Raw genomic sequence first — 19,999 nt, forward strand, 5'->3', positions numbered from 1 at the left:
GAATGGCCGCCATCTCCACCGCCTTGTTACCATGGGAACACTGGCAGCCAGAAGCTGAGAGGTCTGAATCAAAGAGGCGAGCGAGTGTGTGGCATTGTTGAGAACAGAATTGTGGAGAAAAAAAAATATTAATTATACATTCAAAAAGTAGGCCGATACAGCGAAGACTAGAGGAAGGGTGTTGGAGGAGGCGGATGGTGCACAAAGCTTTGAGGGGGTTAAGATGAGGAGCCCTGGGGAGAAGCAGGAGGAGGTGAGGGGAGGGGAGGGGGGTATCTGCCTTTGATCAGAAGAGACCTCGTCATTTAGGAAACAGCACAAGGCCAAGCTCAGTTGAACTACTTTTTTTGTGTATCCCTCCCATCTTCCTGACAGCAGAGATTGTGTAAATGGTCTCATCCATTTTTGATCTGTCGACAGACTCTCCTCGCTCTAATCAAATCTACATCCATTTGAAAAAATGTCATCACTCACATGGTCAGGCAATAGATCACTGGGTCAGTCAGTAATCTCTTTAGGGGATGTGAATGAGCATCATGGGTGTGTGCAGGATGAATTGCAGGTTGACTCACTGTGACAAATTCAGAGGGCACGAACATACTTCACATTTACTGTGAATGTTGCACAGACGACCTTAAAATCATTTACAATAAAGATCAAACAAGCTCGAAAACAAAAAATGTAACTAGCAGATTTTATGAGTAGTCCAGCATGCTAACTTCGCCAAAAGTAGCACCATTAAGGTAAAAAAAAATAATAATACAGAAATGAAATGAAGAAAAATCAATTGACTGCTTTTCAAAAAACAACTTTATTTGCATATTAAATTGGTTTAATCTAGGTCACTAATGAAACTATAAACTATAGCTCAATCAGTTGAAGACCAAAGAAACATGAAAAATGAGACTGAGGTTGGGGACAGTGGCCTTAGTAAATATGGTGCGTGAACCATATGCTAGGCCTTCTGCTTTCGTTCTGGTTAAGCTGACAGTAGTTTATTCGTAACCGTTGTAGTTAAGCGGGTAGTCATAGTGTTTCCCATTCTAGTAACCCTTTGAGTATCTGGTTAGCTCAGATTATTATGTTATTGTTTCTAGGTTAAAAAGTTTGTTAATCTTAAAATGTTTGAAAAAAAAAAAAAAAGAATGTATGAAATGCTCCTCAAACTTGAAGCGGCAAAGTGTAATTACTTCGTGTTTTTTTTTTTACTTCTAAAGAACCTTATGTTTTTTAAATAAAAATAAATGATGTTAAAGTATGTATTATTGTATATCAGCGGCAGAGCAGTTATGAAACATCTTAAAAGGCTGTAAGAGCAGCTGTCCTAAGGCCACAGTTGATAAAAGCACACACTCATTAAAATTATATACACTCATTAAAGATACACACAAACAATAAGAGACACAAATAAAGCCAGCGGAGGTTGAGCAGAAATAAACGCCAGGGGAGCAAATGCTGCCAGACACCAGTGGTCCCTGTGGATGAGGCAGCAGAGGTCTTTAATATGCACGTGCACACACACACAGACACACAAAGACAAATGATTTGTGATTTCTAGGGTGTGAAGGTTGTTTCGGTCACAACAGATGATGCTAAAATGTAAACGTTTTGGGGGAAATTCCTAGTCACATAAGCTCTGACTGAAACAAGAATCCATAATAACATAATATCAAGCTGCAGCAGAGGTTGTGTGTTTCCCAGCAGATATGCAGGTCATGTCTGGTTCATATTTTTTTAAGCTGCAGCTCTAATGTATCTCATCAAAAACCCATTGAGAGAAAAAAAAGTCCACACCGGCAGATCAGCTATTCACTGAAAGGGCTCAGCGTTTGTTTCCAGAGGCCTGAAAAGGTTAAAGCGCTGCAGGTATTTATCTAACTGATTTACTCTTTCTGTATCTCGAGGCAGATAAAAGGAGGGCAGTAAGGGAGAAACATTTCATAAACAATGACTATTGAACATGCTTTATCTATTTTATACAACTGAATAACTGCGATAACAAGAAAGACCAACAATGCTCGATTACGTCAGGATGCTAATATGCTCTAACAAGGTTACTATATTGATGTTTAGCAGGCATTTTTTATACCATGTTTACAAGATTAGTTATGCTGTAAGTTTGCCAATATCTGCTAATCATGACAAACCAAAAGTACATTTTGCTTTCTTTTCTACATTTTGCTTTCTTTTTTTATATTTTGCTTTCATTTCTCTTTTTCTTTTCTTTTTACATGTTTGAAATAAACTAAACTAAACATCTGAGGCTGATAGGACCATTTTTTCTTTTCTTGCTGGAAACAGACTCCCATATGAGTCCTTCTCTGGGATTATAAAACAGTGAATTCCCAGTATTTTAAATTAAACTTCATGGCAGCTGACTGACCTTGCATGTACAAAGGCTGCAGTCCTCATTGCAGTTGCCATGGGTTCGAGTCCGGCCTTGGCCCTTTGCTGCATGTTATCTCCCACTCTCACCTCTAATCGCTTCCTGTCTCTCTGCAGCTGTTCTAGCCAATGACGGCAAAATCGTCCAAAATATAAATGAAAAAATGACATTTATTCATGTTTTCACCTCTAACTTCAAAATATGCTTAGTTTTATGTTCCATGTTATTGTTGGAGCTTTGTATAATTGATTTCTATATAATCTGATTTAATGAGTATTATCATGTCATTTAAACGAGTGCTTTGTTCTTTCACTTAAATGACTCATAACCAGATTAGACTCTATTATACTACTCAGCTGTAATCCATGACCCACACACTGCGCCCTGCAATCCCCGGAGTGTGTCTGAGAACTACAAACGAATTAAAGCCTTTAAAATTGGATTGATTTATTCCTGAAGGCGTAACTTCTTCAAGGATCCAGACTTTGACTTCAGAAGACTTCAGGCGTCCGAGGAAAAGGTTAAAGGTTAAGGTTAGACCTTACAGAGGGATGACTCATGACTCATGTTCACAATGGTCACAGAAAATGTCATGTGTTAACAAACTGTAGAGAGAACCTATTTTGCTTCACTAAATCATTGACTTAATCATGCACAGGAGTGCTGCTAATAAAAACAGATGACATAATGTAGATATAATAGATATAGTTTGGTTGTCATTGTTATTATGCCTGAAGTCATGAGTTATCTTAGATTAGATTGAAAATCTGAATACCACATGAACCACACAAAAGCCAAAACGTGTCGGTCTAATGTAATAATAAAGTCGATCTGCTTACTTCAAACCTTTCATTTCTTCTGGTGCCATCATAAAGTTCAATCTTGTGTACTTGCATAAAAAGTCTGGACCATGGTTTGTGACATCACAAAGGGCAGTGAGCACTCCCCCAGGTGGGTGACACACCTACAGCTAGGTGTTCTGCTCTCTGAGTGGGCATGCTGCGAGAAGACCGGGCCACACCCTCTTCCAAAGAGGGGCGTGGTCATTTACATTTAAAGCTACAGACACAGAAACAGCCTGTTCTGAGCAGGGCTGAAATAAAGGGGTTCATCGGCAAAATCATGAAGCATGTGGGTTTTTGGCAACAAACCTGTTGAAGAGGATCATATGTGACCTTTATATCATGTTAGCACACTGACATCAGCACAAAGCTTGGTTTTGTTCATGTAGCTTGTTGCAGTTGTTCTTGTTATAGTCATCATACTACTTTTTTTTTTTTAAGTGAGCAGTTGGCAAGAAAATGAAAATGATTTATATTAATATCATAGCAGATATCTACTGCAAAATGCCACTGAGGTTCATGAAGACTGCATGGATCTCCTCCATGTCATTGTGAATCTCTGGTAAATACATTGTGTCATTTATGACGATCTTGGCTGGTGTTTAAAGATCCTGAATGTGATTAAAACCTAATTCTGGCCTTCATACAAACACAATCTGTCTTATAGCACCCATGACTAAAACCATCAGGACCCCTGGGCTAAAACGGGGGTTTTCTGTGCTACTTTCATACTCTACATGCAGAGACAAGAGGCAGTGAATGAGTGTGTGGAGCAAAGTGATTTGTCACACTCGCAGCACACTTGGCTGAACAAAGAAGTCCCCTCTCTCTCTGCAACATCACAAAGCACGGCTGTTGCAGCATCATGATTGGTGGAAAGCAGACACTCTGTCATGTGATTGGTTTATAGCCTGGGGGCTCAGTTATCATGAGTCAGCCCCTTTTTTAGCGTTGAGAGAGGGAGGAGGGGAGCGCAAAACAGACTGAAGGAGACAGAGAGGCAGACGGGTAGAAAGTGAAGAGATTTAAGGAGGAAGACAAAAATAACCGTTTCATTAAAAAAAACCAAAAGTTTCATTTTTTACTCAGACGTGACTTATTCCTTTATTTAAAAAAAATGTGTGTTCGCACACACAATAAAGATACAGAAGGGAATGCTAACTCCTTTTTATTTCTTCTTCCAAATATGTACTTAAAAATATTTGTATAAACCGGAGATACATTGTCTCAAGATTCTAAACTGTCATTCAGCTCAGCCTCGACAAAGAACAGAAAATGACGAGTATAAGAACAGATCCACTTCACTACTAAGGTCCCGAATTAAGCGGGAGAAGGCAAAGTCCAAAATGTGTTTGTACTTTCCATTTCAGTGTGTTCAGACTTAACGATGGGGGAATCGAACAATCTGAACATGAGCTATGACGATGGGTAACAAACTGAAAGACGAAAAACCATCAGTCTCAATAACAGGCCTGAAATGAAAAGTACATCTCTATGTATGTATGTGTGTGTGTGTGTGTGTGTGTGTGTGTGTCCATGGATGATTGGACTGCACTGGAATGCACACACTTGTCACAGAGTGTGTGTTAGAAGCGTCTGTAGTAGCGCTGCGGGGGTCCGTAGTGCATGGGCAGGTCCATCATGTCCATGTTGTGGTGATGGGGGTTAACAGGAGCGTTGTTGTGGTGGTGATGATGGTGATGGTGGTTGTTGTTGTTATTGTTCAGGATGGGCAACGGCTGCAGGGGGGGCACATAGGGGGCTGGGGGCAGCCGGGGCAGGATCACCTGATGGTACATTTGGCCATGAGGCGGACCAGGTGGGTACCGGCCGCGTGGAGGTACAAACAGGGGAGCTTGTACCGCCTGGGGATGGGGATGGGGAGGGGCCGGGGGGTTTGGTGGATTTTCGGGGGGCGGCCCCACGCGAGGCCTCTTGGCTTCTGTGACCGGCTCGGGTGGAGGACCAACCCGCTTCCCTGAAGTATCTGAAAGATGGATAAACGGGAACTGTGATTTTGAACGTTACCTCGCGCAGCCTCATCAGACCCAAAAAATACCCCCTTACACAAACACTCTCAAACAAACAAAACACAGGAAGCCCGGCTGCTAATGCTGCTGGTATCTCTTATAAACATCCAACAACTAAAAAAGACAAAGAGTTGGCAGCAGGGAGGAGGAACAGCGGGGCTGCAGTGAAACATTTCCCTGCGAAGGAACATCATTCACATCGTCTTTTGAAAACTTGACGAGTTCAGCGCTGACCTGTACTCTTCTTGTTCAGCTCGGCCTCGCCTTCCTTCTGGATCTCCTGAATGATTCGCTCGTCGTCTTGCTGCAGAGACACACACGCAGAACACCTGTTTTAGTGTCTAATCAGAGTGACGTCAGGTGACGCCTCAGGCTAACAGGAAACAACAAGCATGACATCAGTGGTTCACCAGGCAGAGTTAAGAGAACATGGGCAGGTTTAGTTTACTGTTTTGTTCTCGTCCGTTTCTGTATGAACACTCCATTGTTTTTTTAATTACTGTAAGAGCTTTGAAAGCTTCTTATTTCTTGTTTACGATTAATGGAAAACAATGTGTTTTTAGGACTACAGTTTGTTTTTACAGATTTGAACAGAATCAGAATCATGCTGCTCCCTGCACATTTTGCGCCACATCTCACCAGACAGACAAAGTATAAAGACGGGCTGTAAGCATGAGCTAACTCATCATGTGTGAACGAGGTGGCTTATGAGCCGAAATATCTCATCTTTTTTTTTTTTTTTTCTTTCTGTCATTTGTGAGTTTCATAGTGCAAGCTGAAAAGAGACAAAGGAATGTGTGGAGAGAGGGCGGAGGAGTGACGTTCGCCAGTCGCAGGAAGTCGAACCGATAAAGAATGATGGTCTCAGATTTGAGGTTTAATGTCAGATTGCAAATAGGTTCACATCTTTTTTTTTTCCCAAGGATCCTACTTTTGGCCCTTTGCCTTCATTTGACAGGAGGGTGAAGAGTGACTGAAACACAGGGATGAGACAGCAGGGACGACATGCAGCAAAATGCTCCGACCGCTGAGCTAAACCGGCCCCTGCCACGATCCTTGAAACCGAAGAGTTACGTGAACCGAGATGTGTTGTGTGTCAACTCAAACAAACGCTGCCGCTGACCCCCTATTTGACAAACACTTCCAAAAGTCCCCTGGTTCTCAGTATTTGTCCGTTTCTTGGTAATGCGTCCGAGGCTCTGCTGCGTCTCTGGAGAGCCTCCAGCTCATTAAGTGTTCGGGCTCTCATTGTTCGCTCTGGCTGGCAGTGACGCTGTGGCCGGGTCACGGTGGGACGCCATGCGTTCAAATGGTCGACTGAAATCTCAGCAGTGACCAAGGGAAACGTTAGACTCTACTTATTGTACATGGGAGGGAGGCATCAATATCATAATTGTCACCGTTTTCATAGATGGTGTTGTTAACATTGTGTCGAGAGGAGTTACCGTGGGGTCGGTCCACAGTGAACACTTGCGGCAGTGGCGGCAGGGAGCTCCAGGCGAGCGTGCGTGCTGGCAGAAGTGGTTGTAACCGTTGATTGGTTCTCTGCAGAGATAGCACATGAAGCTGCCGCAGCGGCACGACATCCGATTGCAGCCCTCCGACTTCACCAAACCCGTCCCGCACTTCACACACTTCCTGACTCGAGCCGCCGTCATCCGCTCCTCGCTGGAATAAAAAGGATGGAAACAAAAGGAGGTAAATAAAAACGGTGAGAAAAACATTGTTTTTTTTAAAAAGAGAAAAAAAAAGAAAGTTAAGCGAGTGCAGGAGAGAATAATGTCTCCAACTCTGCAGAGGAACACGAGCTGAACCGTCTTCAACAAACTCAAAGGACTCATGGTTCATGTTTGTCTTCTCTAACATGGAGGCTTATAAAAAGACTTTTCTGTTCACGTGATGAGAAGTGTTCTGAATGATCCTGATCTCTCCACCAGAATGCTCCACGTCTCTTTCGGTACCAGGAAGTCAGAAGATCTCAAAACAGGAAGTACCGCCTGTGAGCCAGCTGTTTCACAGGAAGCAGCCGGCCTGTCCGCTTCCTGCTGTCTCGTCCTGTGTACCGTTTACCCAGCATCCTCTCTGCTTTATAAGGAAGCCTGTTGTTTGAATGTTCTAACATGGAGTAAAAAGACCTGCATCTGAACCTGTGTGCTTGTCTTTTTACTCCTCTCCGCTGCGTTCTTACGCGCTGTCGTCTTGTTGGTTTAAAAGCCGCAGTGAGCAGAATTATTGTGGTTGAAGAAGCTTGTGGCCAAATCACAGAGACGATCTCCTAACTTCTACATGACTCTCTCTCTCTCCTCATCACTGCGCTGCAGAGAGCACAGCACCTGTTGCTACTTTTTTTTTTTTTTTAAAAGCTTTATTGATCAGCTGCCGGTGGCTGGAACAAACAGTAACAGTGATCATGTCTGCCGTGCATGTTTGGAGCTTTGTATGGAGAGAAGCAGAAGGAGAGGCGGCAGACTTCAGGGGTGATGCATACTTGGATAAGTGCGCCCTTAAAGAGACCAAGATGGAGGAAACTGCAACTCCTTCTTTAAGATCTGTCATACACTTGTAGTGAGGAGAGACTGGCTGGTTTGCTGTGACTCAATAATTTAAATATTTGGAACATAAATGAAACAGGTTTTTTTCCTTTATAATAATCTGTGTTCGTTTGTTTGAAGAGAAGCGTAATCTGTTCAGATGATGAGTGCGAGACAAAGGGGTTCAACCCGAGTCCCGTTTGTTGAACACACTCACAAGAGCACCCTCATGCGGATCTCGTCCCTCTCCAGGACCTGCTCACACGTCTTCCCCACGTGCTGCTTCCACTGGACGTGACACTTCCTGCAACTCTCCTGGAGAAAGACAAAAAAACAAAAAAACAAAAAAGTTTCATGAGAACTCGGCGGTGAGGAGCTTCAACGAGGGGGAAACCTGAATGATCTTTTTGTAACGTGTGCTCATCACTGAGTTGCTTCAACGTGCGGCCTTAACACAGAGATGATCCGTCACTCCTCCCTCTGACAGTCTTCCAGGTTTTGCTTCATAACTGGAGCCATGCGGTCTGGATTCTGGATCCTGACGCTGCTCTATATGCTGCTGGTGCTGCCACTGCAGGAACTTGGACTTGCACAGACACAGCAAGGTGTGGCTCTCCCTGCAAAATGTGTGTGTGTGTGTGTGTGTGTGTGTGTGTGTGCGACTGCAGCAAAAGTGTGATTTTCTCGCTGGCTGTCTGCTCGGTTGCCTAGAAACAGCAACTCCATCCTCCAACCCTCCAGTCTGAGACGATGAGAGAAAAAGGCGGCAGAAAGGCACGTTAGCGAGGTGGTTGCCACCCCTCGCTAACCTTTAGCTAAGTGGTGTCACCATCAATATTTGAGCCTCTTCATCAAATATTAAAGAGTGTGGCTAGTGACAGCTGATGCAGCACAATATGAGCAATACATCTCCCAGCAACCCCCTCCCCCTGACCTTCAACCTCAGGGAAAGTAACCTTGCATTCGTCACAGCCTTTTTCGGCGCTCTTTACACATTCTGCAGTCTGGGTTTTTTTTTTTTTTTTTGTGTGTGTGATATCGCTCCGTGCTTCAGCCGCTACAGGCTCAGTTCTCAGGGACGGTTGGTGTTTGCAAGGTCAGCCAGAGGGTGGGGGTGGGTGGGTGGCTGGGTAGGGTGGGGAGCTGGAGCGGTTTCGATGGAAACACTGAAGAGTCTCTGAAAGTCACACAAGGACTTTTTTTTCCCAACTGAAGAGAAGCCTTTCCTTCAAAGTAGACCACATGTTCTTTCCATGTCTGCGGTAGTTCTGATCTCTAAAGGAGTGTCCAAACACAGACATGCAATGAAACACACTTATGAAACACAGTGTGTGAAATGCAAACATTTTTTTTATTTTTTTTTTTAAATCAAAATAATAAGGACACACTTTGGACTTTAATATCTGGTTTTCACAGGAAGTAAGGAGGTTAGAAAAAGGAGTCAAGTGTCAGTAGAAGCTGGATCGCACAAAGACGGAGAGGCAGAGTGGTGGAGGATCGCCCCCTAGTGGCAGACGAGCAGACTGGGAGGAGGCACAGCGTGTGTGTGAGATAGAGAGAGAGAGAGAGCGAGCGACAGAGCCGTCCGAGTGACTTGTCTGACAAGCTGTCGAAAGGCAGGAACACACCTGAGCTCTTATAGTGACTCTAAAAATACAGCCGGTGACGTCGCAGACAAGCCTTAAACGGGGGTGTGACTTCCCCGCCCTACGGGTGTCAAATTCAAGTGATAGTGTGACGCTGATGTGTGACAAAGGTCATGTGCACACATGTTCACAATTCTTGCTGGTTTTACTTCCTCCTTTCTTCGTCCTGTTTGAACATTTCTCCATCTGCCTTCATTGCACTCCTCTCTCCTGGGCCCTAGCCTCTTTTTTCCTTCCTTGCTCCCTTGCACCCTACACCATCCTCTTCCTCTGTCTTCCTTCACCCCGTCCCTCTCCTCCTCATCTCTCCTCTTATTCTGCCTCTTCTCTTATATTGCAGTCTGCAGCAGCCCTTATAAGGCAGCGCAAGCAGCATGCAGAGCCTCCGATTGCTGCATTGAGCTTGTGTGTGTGTGTGTGTGTGTGTGTGTGTGTGTGTGAGTGTGTGTGTGAGTGTGTGTGCGCGCGCACAAGCCTGTTTTTGTAGGGAGGTGTCTTTTACTGCAATCAAAATGTGAGCACACACCACATGGCGAGCAGAAAAGAAAAAGATGAATGTGTAACATGAGTCCATTCAGATCTGTTGAGATATCTGTGGAGCTGATGTGAAAATGTTCCAAGATGCCAACTGGTGCAACACACACACACACACACACGCACACACACACACACACACATTTTTCCCGCTCTCATTGACACCATGACAGCCTCGATTTCACATTCCTCAGCTTTCATGAAGTAATCACATGCTGGCCAGGAACAAGCCTGTACAAATGTCCTCATAACCACATGTGGAATACATTGGTAAGTCCCTACTTGTGTGCAAAAGTGTGTATGTGTGTGTGTGTGTGTGTGTGTGTGTGTGTGTGTGTGTGTGTGTGTGTGTGTGTGTGTGTGTGTGTGTGTGTGTGTGTGTGTGTGTGTGTGTGTGTGTGTGTGTGGGTCAGACAGAGCTCGGGGAAGCGGAGCAGAAGAAAAGAAAAGAGAGAGAGGGGGGGGGGGGGGAATCTGGGTCAAACTTGATCTGAACCACATTTCAAATGGAGGAGGAAGTGTGTGTGACCAGTGAGGGACCAGTACGAGGGGAGTGGACAGGGCAGCCAGCCAATGAGGCGACAGTGTGAGAAAAGACGGGTGGGCTCACAGAAGTGTGTCAGTTACATAATGAAGCCCCTCCCTGCTCGTGGACCGAGTGGGTCTGTGGGTTGACTGTACAGCAGCCGTCTTACAGTGAGCTTCCATTAATAATAGGATCAAAAAAACATGTCATATTGAAATATGAATGATATTTTTGTGTGTGTGTGTGTGTGTGTGGGACAGGAAGTGGCACAGTCTCACATCCTGATGCTTCCTGACATTTAACAGGAAACAAGCTGTGTTGACTTTCTGTACAATTCTTTTTTTTTCCAAGCTCTGCACCTTTTCACTTCTGAGCTGAAATCTGAAAAGAACCGAACCAGCAGAAACCTTGAGCAACATGTTCTGCTCCATGTTGGGCGTGTATGAGAATGTGATGTGATGCAGCTGTGCAGCGTCTCTCTAGAGCGACCACGATGAACCTCTGGCTCCACCTACTGGTGCAAGGTGACAACTGCAACTGGAGTCAGGCACTGTGCTCTTGTCTACTTGGGGGAGCTGAAACACAGCGTTTATATTTCTTTCACACAAGATGCGTCACACTTAAAATGTTGTTCTGCTGGTTGCAACTTTCACAACCTCGAGGCATCTAAAAAGTTTGGATTTGACTTAATGACCATGTGACCACATTAAAGAGTAACAATTTACAAACATGTTGATTTACTATCAGACAAAAATCTCATTTTAGCTTTTTATTGGATTCATTTAGGTTATTTTTCAGGGTCTTCTAATTCATATTTTCATTTGTTTTATTCAAAAACATTCTGTAAATGTTATGTTGAAGGTTAAAATGTATGTAACCAACTGGTTAATAATAAATGGGTCACTTTTTCTCATACCTACTGTTTCTGACTATTAGTAGAATAGAAAATAAAAGTATGTATGAATCGTGCTGATATCGTATCGGGACGTCCCTAATTTAAATATAATGTGGCCTAATCCTCAAGGTGGGTTAGTTCATTCTTACTTGAGGTCTTGATGCCACAGCGTGAAGAAATACTTTTTTTTTTTTTTGTTAGATTTGAGGATGCTTGTACAACTACGTCTCAAAACCATGTGTGTGTGTTTCGGTTGTTTTGAGTCACACGGGGATTGTGGCGCTGCTGCAGATTAAAAGAACAGACTCAAAGACACACAGAGAGAGAATATAAAGAGAGGGTTAAAGTTTGTGCGGTAAGAGTGAGACAGGACTGTTGGTGTGATGTTTGCGACTTTCTGCGGAATAACAGATTTTTCCGACTGGAATTCATGCGACGGCTTTGGCAGACACAAAGCAAAGCCTCCCCCCTGCATTCCTCTGTCAGGGGGAGGAGGCTGCAGATAAACACGGAGGGAGACAGAGGTGGCGATCTCTCCAGTAAGGACCATGAAATCGTCTCCATTCAAAAAAAAAAACAAAAAAAAAAACTGATCATCAATCTGTCCTCTGTCCCTGATTTGGATCTATGTGGAATGCACCGATGTGACTCATGCAGAGGTGGACGCTGCTCTACCAGTTTGCTCGGTTTTCACGTCACGCTGGACTGCATGAATCACGATGTGTCGACTCGAATTCAACTTAAAATTCATTGTGTGTTGGCACCAGATTAACCTCTAACATGGGATTACAACAGAGGACCAGGCGAGTGTTTAAAGAGTGACGGGATACAAAAAGCAAACATTCACTGGAAGCCGTGAATTAAACAGAGGAGGACTGACCTTACGACAGCGTGGGTTGGGACAGCTGAACAGAGACATGCCTTTGTCCAACAAAGCTGGGAAGTTACAGAACGGACACCTGGAGAGGAAAGAGGATTATTAGAAATGTTGGATGTCAGACACAAAAAGCTCCAGACAAAAAAAAAAAAAAAAAATCACTGTTTAAAGTCGCACAAGAGAGAGTTAAGACGCCCTGAAAACACGAATCTGAGCGGACTTAGTGCAGCGTTCGTACGGCTTCACTCAGCTGCTTGTGTGTCGCACGCAAAAAGAGCAAGTCAGCATCCCCTTCTTTAAAATGTCTCCAAAATAGAAGCAGATAATATCAATAATATTAGATATTACATTAAAATATTAGAAAACTTTGAAAGTGTTCAATCTCAACTCTACTAACAAAATCAACAAATCTAAACGTGAGAAGCGAGATGTTGGTACTCTTGCACGTGAAATAAAATGTGCAAGATTCTCTTTTTTTTTTGGTTTATGAATGATCGTTTTAAACTGAGAACTGTTTGTGCTGTATAAAGGATGCAACAACTAAGGAACTCAACGTTTTGTGCACTGCATGATGAACAGAAAATGCATCTTAAAGACGTGAGCTGCAGAGTGTAACAAGTCGAAAGCGCACTTACCGCACGAGCTCATCGGCGCATGTGGCAGCGACGGCCTCCTCCGCCTGCCTCTCATAATATTTACACAGTATGTTTTCAGGCAGGACCTTCTCCAGCTCACACACCGGGTAGGAGCAAAGGCAGCCTCCCTCCATGCAGCTCAGCTCCGACTGCGAGACGAACACAACAACAGTGACTCCAAAGACAAAACGGTGCGTTCACAGGTTCATTTTCACAGGTGATTAAAAAATTTTTAAAAAAGACCTAAAAAGAAAAAGGGACAGTCTTTGGTTTTATAGATCCCCTGCACACAGCACTTTCCACAGAACATTACAAGAACTGGAGCATGCATGTGCACATGGAACACTTGTCAGGAAATAATCTGTTTTATATTAAACAGGAGAGGTCGATCTTCATTTACAGCAGGGATATATCACCAGAACTATTTGATCACATGCACAATGAGGTGAGTGCAATGTTTCAGTATTTTCAACATCCCCTTCTTTAAGGTTTAATTTGTCATAACTCATTCATGTATTTCTCTACCTCAGCGGTAAAGGGTTTTAGAAAAAACAGCTGAGCAGCAGGTGAAAATGGAAAACATTGGTTTTAATAGAATAAGTCATTAAATATAGTTACTAAGCAACATATAAATGAGTTTGCATCCTTTCCAGTGTGAGTAACGTGTGTGTGTGTGTGTGTGTGTGTGTGTTTGTGCTTTCTTACCTTCCCGGTGCCAAACACGGCCTCTTGAGCGTACTTGATCAGGCACTCTTTACAGAACAGATGTCCGTCTGAACACTGAGTCATCTTCTCAAACGCAAAGTCCCCGAAGCAGCAGCCGCACTCGATCAGCTGACCGTCCTGCAAAAATAATAAAAAATTAAATTAAATTAAATAAAGAAGAAGAAAGAAAAAACATATTGTATTACACGAAGAGGCTTTAAAGAGGCTTTTTTTTATCAGTTTCAGTTACCAGCTTAAGACTTGTGCTGTTTCTAATTCTACTACAAGCAATTCATGCATCCAGTCTGACACGTCTTCTGCATGTTGAACTTAAAGAAGATATTTAGGATAGTATTTGGACTTTTGGGGAACCACTAAAGGATCTATTCTGTTTTATGCGACCAAAAAACACAATTGACCTATTTTAAATACACATACAGCGACTAGTCTGACAACGTCAGCCTGTGGTGATAACAAGGAGACTTTTCACCATCATCCTGAGCTCTCATGTCTTCTAGTCTTGTGAATTAGCGCTCTACAAATGATGGATTGATTTATTGGATTAATCCACGCACAAACATCATTCATCAGGAGCCTGTTTGTTTTTCTTTTTAGACCACACACAGTACGAGACCTCGGTGCCTTTCTTACCTTTTTGTATTCGTCTTCATTGACCTGCAGAGCGAGCAGGAAGTCCTCATGCTGCAGAAACAGGAAGAAGGCGTTACACGCTGCCACTTATAACACTTTGTCTACATGCATCATATTTCACAATTAAATGAAGTAATGGCTCATCTAATACAGTCAAGTGACAAACAAGTACACTCCTCTGTTTGACGTGTGTGTGTGTGTGAGTGGTTTTGGGTGTGTGTACCTCTGCCCATTCTTTGGCCTTCTGCTGGTAGAATGAGAGCTCCTTCTGCAGAGAAGGTTCCAGATTGCTGTACGTCCGGCAGTAGCGACGGTCGTTCTCCAAGAAATACATCCTCTTGTCAAACTTTGTTGAGCCTGATAAGACAGAAGAGAGCTGATTGAGTGGCAGCGTGTGGAAAGAGATTTCATATTCAGCGCTTTTGTAGAACACTTAAAAAAAAGAAAAAAAAAAAAGATGATGAATAAATCCTGAATTTAAAGTCTGTTTCACAAGGAAGTCTCTTGAGATTTATATTTATTTCATGAGGAAAAGAAAGCATGCCAGTTCAAGTTTGGGGAAAAAAATAAAATAATAATAATTACACAAGACACAGGGCACTAAGAAAACACTAAATCACGGCCGAGGAAGGCACTGCGCTATGAATTTCTCTACTACACTGACGTGGAGAGAAAAGTCTAAAACGTTTCCATACCATGCTCAAAATGGAAGTCGATGTAGCAGCGCTCCGAGGAGGCTCTGCTCCGTCGTCTCTTCCCTGAGGGGTCGCCTGAATCCTGCCACTTCTTCAGAGCTTCACATAAGGCCTGGAAGTAAAGAGAGATTTTAAAGAAAAGAGAAAGACAGTAAAAGGGAGCTAAAACATTGTGGTGAAATGAGGTCAAAATTGACATCATTTCTCTGTAGAAACCAGACTCCTACAGCCAAGAATGTCTTTGCACTGGGGCCATTTAAGTTTTCCTCTAAAAGTCTGACCTACCGCTAGGAAAAGCAGATGACTGAGATGCTGGTAGGAAATGTATGTGGTGGAAGAAACCAACATTTTTCATGAATTTCTGCCTTTAAAAAACTATCTGGGGACCCTGGGAGGCTCCTTATGGAATGCCATTTTCCCCCCCGATTGTTCTTCATAGGTTTAATTCCTTTCTGACAAGCGTACCTCGAGTGCTTCTTGGGATACGGCACTCAAGTACTTCAATGGGCTTACACTGCTGAAATACACGATGGACTAAAAGACAACAAGCAGGTACCTTGCGTGTGATTGCATAGTGTCCCTTGAGAGCGTTGAGGGCCCATTTGATGTCTTGACAGCTGAGCATCCTGAAGTCTGCCATGAGCAAGTCGGCAGCCTGCATCACAGCTTCAGGACCCACCGTTCCCAGATTGAAATAGTCAAAGAGGTCCTCTGTCACCTGAAAAGACCCCCGATCAGAGGCGAAGCACAGAGCAAAGGAACGTGAGAATTGCCACTGTTGAAGTGCACTTTGACACATGACTGTGAATAAAGATCAGCCGTTGCACCTCGGTCTGGTTGTCTCCAGACTCCAGTAGGATGCTGGTGGGAGCTGCTGTGGCTGCTGTCTCTCTTCTGGGATAGTCTGGGTTCTCCAGAAGCAGGTTACAGATACTGCAAACACAGCAGAGAGGAGCTGCATGTTAACAAACCAAATACAGTTACTTACATTACACATGTACATGTAACATTTTACATTCATACAAAAGAATAGTCTTTCAGATAAAATATGTCAAACTAATACAACATATGACCTCCAGTTTTAATACAATACGGTTTTGGTTTGTGGCCTTCAAACACAGGTTGCAGCCTTAAGTCAGCTTTTAACTAAGATCAAAAAGATCAAAGTTAAACCATGGTTGACTTTATCTGAATTAGTTTGAAAAATTCTATAAAAACACTTTAAATGGGTTATAAAAGTAGAGCTTGTATTTCACACTGCAAAAACCAACATGTGACTTGTGAATAAGTCAGGGCTGAATTCTAACAAGGAATCTTCATCAACTGGATGAAGTCTGAAAACGGATATTAAAGCCAGCGAGCTGAGCACTGAGGAAAACGATGCACACTAGAGTACCAATGATGTACCCGTGACGCTTTGTGACAAATGAAGCACATACATGCTGCAGATAAAAGGAATTAAAAACATTGCAGGGAACACACCAAACCAAAAGTATTTATGCCTCTTACACATTCAAGTCTTTCACATTATTCTTTTGGATTAGTTCTGCTACAAAGGCTTCTTGGACATCTGGAAGGAGATCCAACTGTGGAGGACAAACAAAGAAGTGAATAGACTGAATATAGAAAGGACAGAGGAGATCAGAAATCTACTAACTAACTCTGTAAAAGTAGATTTTTTCATAATATGTCCCCTTTAAAGAAGCTTTTACAATTTCAGTCAGACAGGTGATAATTCTACTTCACTATCAAAGTTGTAGTGGGTAGTGGTGATGTACTGGAGTTTATTATATTAAAAGGTGCTCCTAATATTTTGCTCTCCTCTTGCATGTTAGCAGAGTGGGCAAAAATCAGCACCACAACTCAATACAACAACAATAGATGCAAAGGTGAATCTGTTTGCACACTTTGCTGTGACACTCACAACACCCGTGATTAGCGCTCTGATGTGGGGCTGATGCTCCGGCCTCTCTCGTGGTGCGGAGGGGCCGGGCCTTGCGTCCTCTATGAGAGGAATCTCCTCCGGTGCAGGAGGGACGGCGACCAGGCCAGGAGCTGGGTTGACCCTCTCGTGGTTAAGAGCTGGAGCCAGAACAAGACGAGCTTCTTCCCCATTGTGCGGGACTGAAGCTGCGGCAGCTGGAGGGACAGGAGGGTTTGAGTCCATGTTAGGCACCCTGATATTGAGACCGGTCGCTGGCGCGCTCGCACTGGGGCCGGCGGAATTTGACGGGGGGTTGGGAACAGCCCCGCCAGGTGCTTGGCTTCCCAAGATGATCCGGTGGCCTGCCTCTGGAGGTCCTAGTCTCTCTGGGGCTGTGGCTACAAGCACCGCAGGGGGGATCACCGATGTCCCCTGAAGGGGTTGGGCAGCCTGGACTGGGGTTTGGGACGGGGAATGAGCAAGGGGCTTAAGTTCGATTTGAATGAGGTTTCCTTGCGTGCGACTGAAGGACACGGGATGCAGCAGGTTTTGGGGCCTGATCTGCAGCTGGGGTTGGGTTATTAGAGCAGAGGCCTGAATGTTCGGCTGATGGGGGAGAACGACGAGGTTCACCCCCTTCACCTTGATGACTTGGTGTTGTTGTAGGATTGCCGTCCCACTGGACTGGATCTGTGTCGATGTACCGGGCTGAGACTGAGTCTGTGTGTGGGACTGTGCAGAAGAAGTGCTGGCCTGAGGATTGTCTTGTGAATGAGTGCTTGTACCAGCCTTCTCTTGAGTCTGTGTAGAAGAACTTGATGCAGCTGTCGCGGCAGCGCAAGAAGATCGCGAGGCACAGGTGGAGGTTCCTGCTTGGGGCTCCGCCATGAAGTGTGCTGAAGAGCCAGTCTGTTGCTGTATGATTCCGGATGTGCTGGGCTTAGGCTGAATGAGCTCTCGTGTAGACGCTCTCGATGTGACGGAGCTGGCCTTGGCATGTGTGGAGGTAGACGGGGTTTGAACCGAACAAGAAACTGCATGAGGCTCCACTTTTGCATGTGCAGATGTACCGTCCTTTTGTTGAAAGTTTGCGTGAAGTTTTGGCTGAGATAGTGCGTGTGACGACGAGCCCGCCTGTGGTTGTGTGTGTGCAGAACTGCTGGGCTGAACTGACGTTCGTACGGCTGGCCTGACTGGGGAGGAGGCCGCCTTGGCATCTCTGGAGGTAGAGGGGGCAGCACCAGGGTCCCCCGTGGGAACCCCAGAAGTTGCGCTACTATGACCTGTATCATGAACTGGTTTGTGTAAGGCTCCGCTCCACTTTGCTGCTGGGCGAATCACATGTCTGCGTGCAGGAGTCAGCGCCTGCAGGAAGACACAAAAGAAAAACCAATAAAAAACACATTCAAAAATAAATGGACATGAATGAAACTTGTAAATATACTTCTGCAGCTTTGCAGTGGCTGCTATTGACGCCACACTGAGGCATGAATTAAACTGTAGGACAAAAAGCAACATTGACAGTTCTGTTTAAATAAAAGGAAAGTGTCTGTGTCAGGCAAACGACAGATTTGAACAGTGTCAAATCAGTAACAGTTTTTACCTCCAGGATGCTGACGTCATCATCATCTGCGTCGTCTGGAACTAAAACAGGGCTGCCAGGGACCAACGTTACAGGCTCCTCGTCAGAATCATCAGAAATGGTGATGAGCTCTCTCTTCCTGGGACGAGAACCTGTGCAGACACAGTCATGAAAGGAAAAACAGAAAATCCCGTTCTGTGGCTGAACTGAATCTTTATAAGGGCAAACATGACTGTTATGACATATTTCTTCTAAAACAGAAGCAAATGGCTTATATCGATTTTGAACGGGAGTGTGTATATGAGGTTGTGTGGATATGAGGTTGTGTCGCACCTTGGCTGCGGTGGACATTGAAGCTTGCCAGATGAATGACCTCGTCGTCGCTGCCTCCATCTGCCATGTTGAACCCACAACCTACCAGCTCCCTGAATCAGCCCACTTAGACATACAGCCACTACTCATTTAATATCATCTACACACACACACACACACACACACACACACACACACACACACACACACACACACACTTAGAACAGGTATACAGGTATTCAACTGGAGTACCAACAAACAGTTTCACTTATAAACCATCAGTCGTCATAACATTTATCAAACAAGAGAAAGGTCAGTGGTTCCTTGTAACTAACAAACAAACAAACAGAAATTTAAACAAAAAGACAGTGAACGAGGAGGACTGACTATAAAACAGAAAACTAAACCCTGACGAACAGAGTTTAGAAGAATGAACGTGTGCAACCAACTTGACAAAAAGACGATATCTTGTTTACCCAAAGTTAATTCGAGGTGTCTGAAACGCCAAAGCAGCCCTACTTCTCTTATTAAATGTACTTAAAGCTGGGAGGAAGTCTGTATAAATCTGACTGGATGTAAAAGAGTCGACGCTAACACTGCATAGCTTTAAATACTTTCTATATTAATGCAAGTTTAACTCGTGATCGTGACATCAGCATCAAGTTTGTTTTATAAGCTAAACCTTTAAAATGCTATGGATAAAAATAACAACATATGAGAGCCTCAATCGATCATTTCCGCGCTGACAAACAGAACAAACCTCTCAAAGCTCTGAGCTAAGCTAATGGTAATTAGCTAGGCTTGCGAGCTAGCTGGCTAGCAGGTTTTACAGTAAGCTGCCTTTCGTCGGGATCTATAACAACGCGTCGGAACAAACGAGCACAGTCTAAAAGTTAACAGTGTAAAATAACGCATAAAGAGTTGTTTAATACCGCAGCTTTGTGTAGACTGCCAGTACAAAGCGTCTTGTTGTTGGACTAGCAATCCGTGAATATCGAAACAAACTGCCAAAACAAGAACAGAAGCTACGTCACGCGTACAATCTCTTCCGCAACGTAAAGACCCTCTGGGAAATGTAGTCCTAGAAGACCCTGACATAAACGGAGATATTAGGAAGAATTCATAATATCCAGCAATGTAAACCCACAACTTCACACTGCACTTATTAAGTAAGTTAACACTTATTACATGCAGTTTTATACAGTTCATTTGGACAATTTTATCATGA

General features: G+C 43.9%; 1 protein-coding gene across 1 annotated transcript; it reads right to left on the reverse strand.

Annotated features, from left to right (window-relative positions):
* Positions 1-4,320: 4,320 nt before the first annotated feature.
* rnf216 (ring finger protein 216) lies at positions 4,321-19,845 on the reverse strand. Its single transcript, XM_079366581.1, has 17 exons — positions 19,704-19,845; positions 18,793-18,931; positions 18,481-18,611; positions 16,878-18,242; positions 16,463-16,539; positions 15,781-15,886; positions 15,510-15,671; positions 14,954-15,065; positions 14,482-14,615; positions 14,259-14,309; positions 13,608-13,745; positions 12,903-13,051; positions 12,271-12,349; positions 8,007-8,104; positions 6,704-6,926; positions 5,493-5,562; positions 4,321-5,215 (listed from the first exon to the last, which is right to left on the reverse strand). Exons 2-17 carry the CDS (start codon positions 18,857-18,859, stop codon positions 4,815-4,817), a joined length of 3,363 nt encoding a protein of 1,120 aa, XP_079222707.1. The 5' UTR covers positions 18,860-18,931; positions 19,704-19,845; the 3' UTR covers positions 4,321-4,814.
* Positions 19,846-19,999: the final 154 nt, after the last annotated feature.

This window comes from Symphodus melops (assembly GCF_947650265.1).
Source record: "Symphodus melops genome assembly, chromosome: 17".
NCBI lineage: Eukaryota > Metazoa > Chordata > Actinopteri > Labriformes > Labridae > Symphodus > Symphodus melops.

Bases quoted from the DNA above. Each gene is read 5' to 3' on its own strand.
- rnf216 (XM_079366581.1), bottom strand. From the start codon at position 18,859: ATGGCAGATGGAGGCAGCGACGACGAGGTCATTCATCTGGCAAGCTTC. The intron at 13,746-14,258 runs GTAAGAAAGGCA...TTATTTTTGCAG, and splicing joins ATGAAGACGAATACAAAAAG to GACGGTCAGCTGATCGAGTG. The intron at 13,052-13,607 runs GTAAGAAAGCAC...TTCGTCTCGCAG, and splicing joins CCGTGTTTGGCACCGGGAAG to TCGGAGCTGAGCTGCATGGA.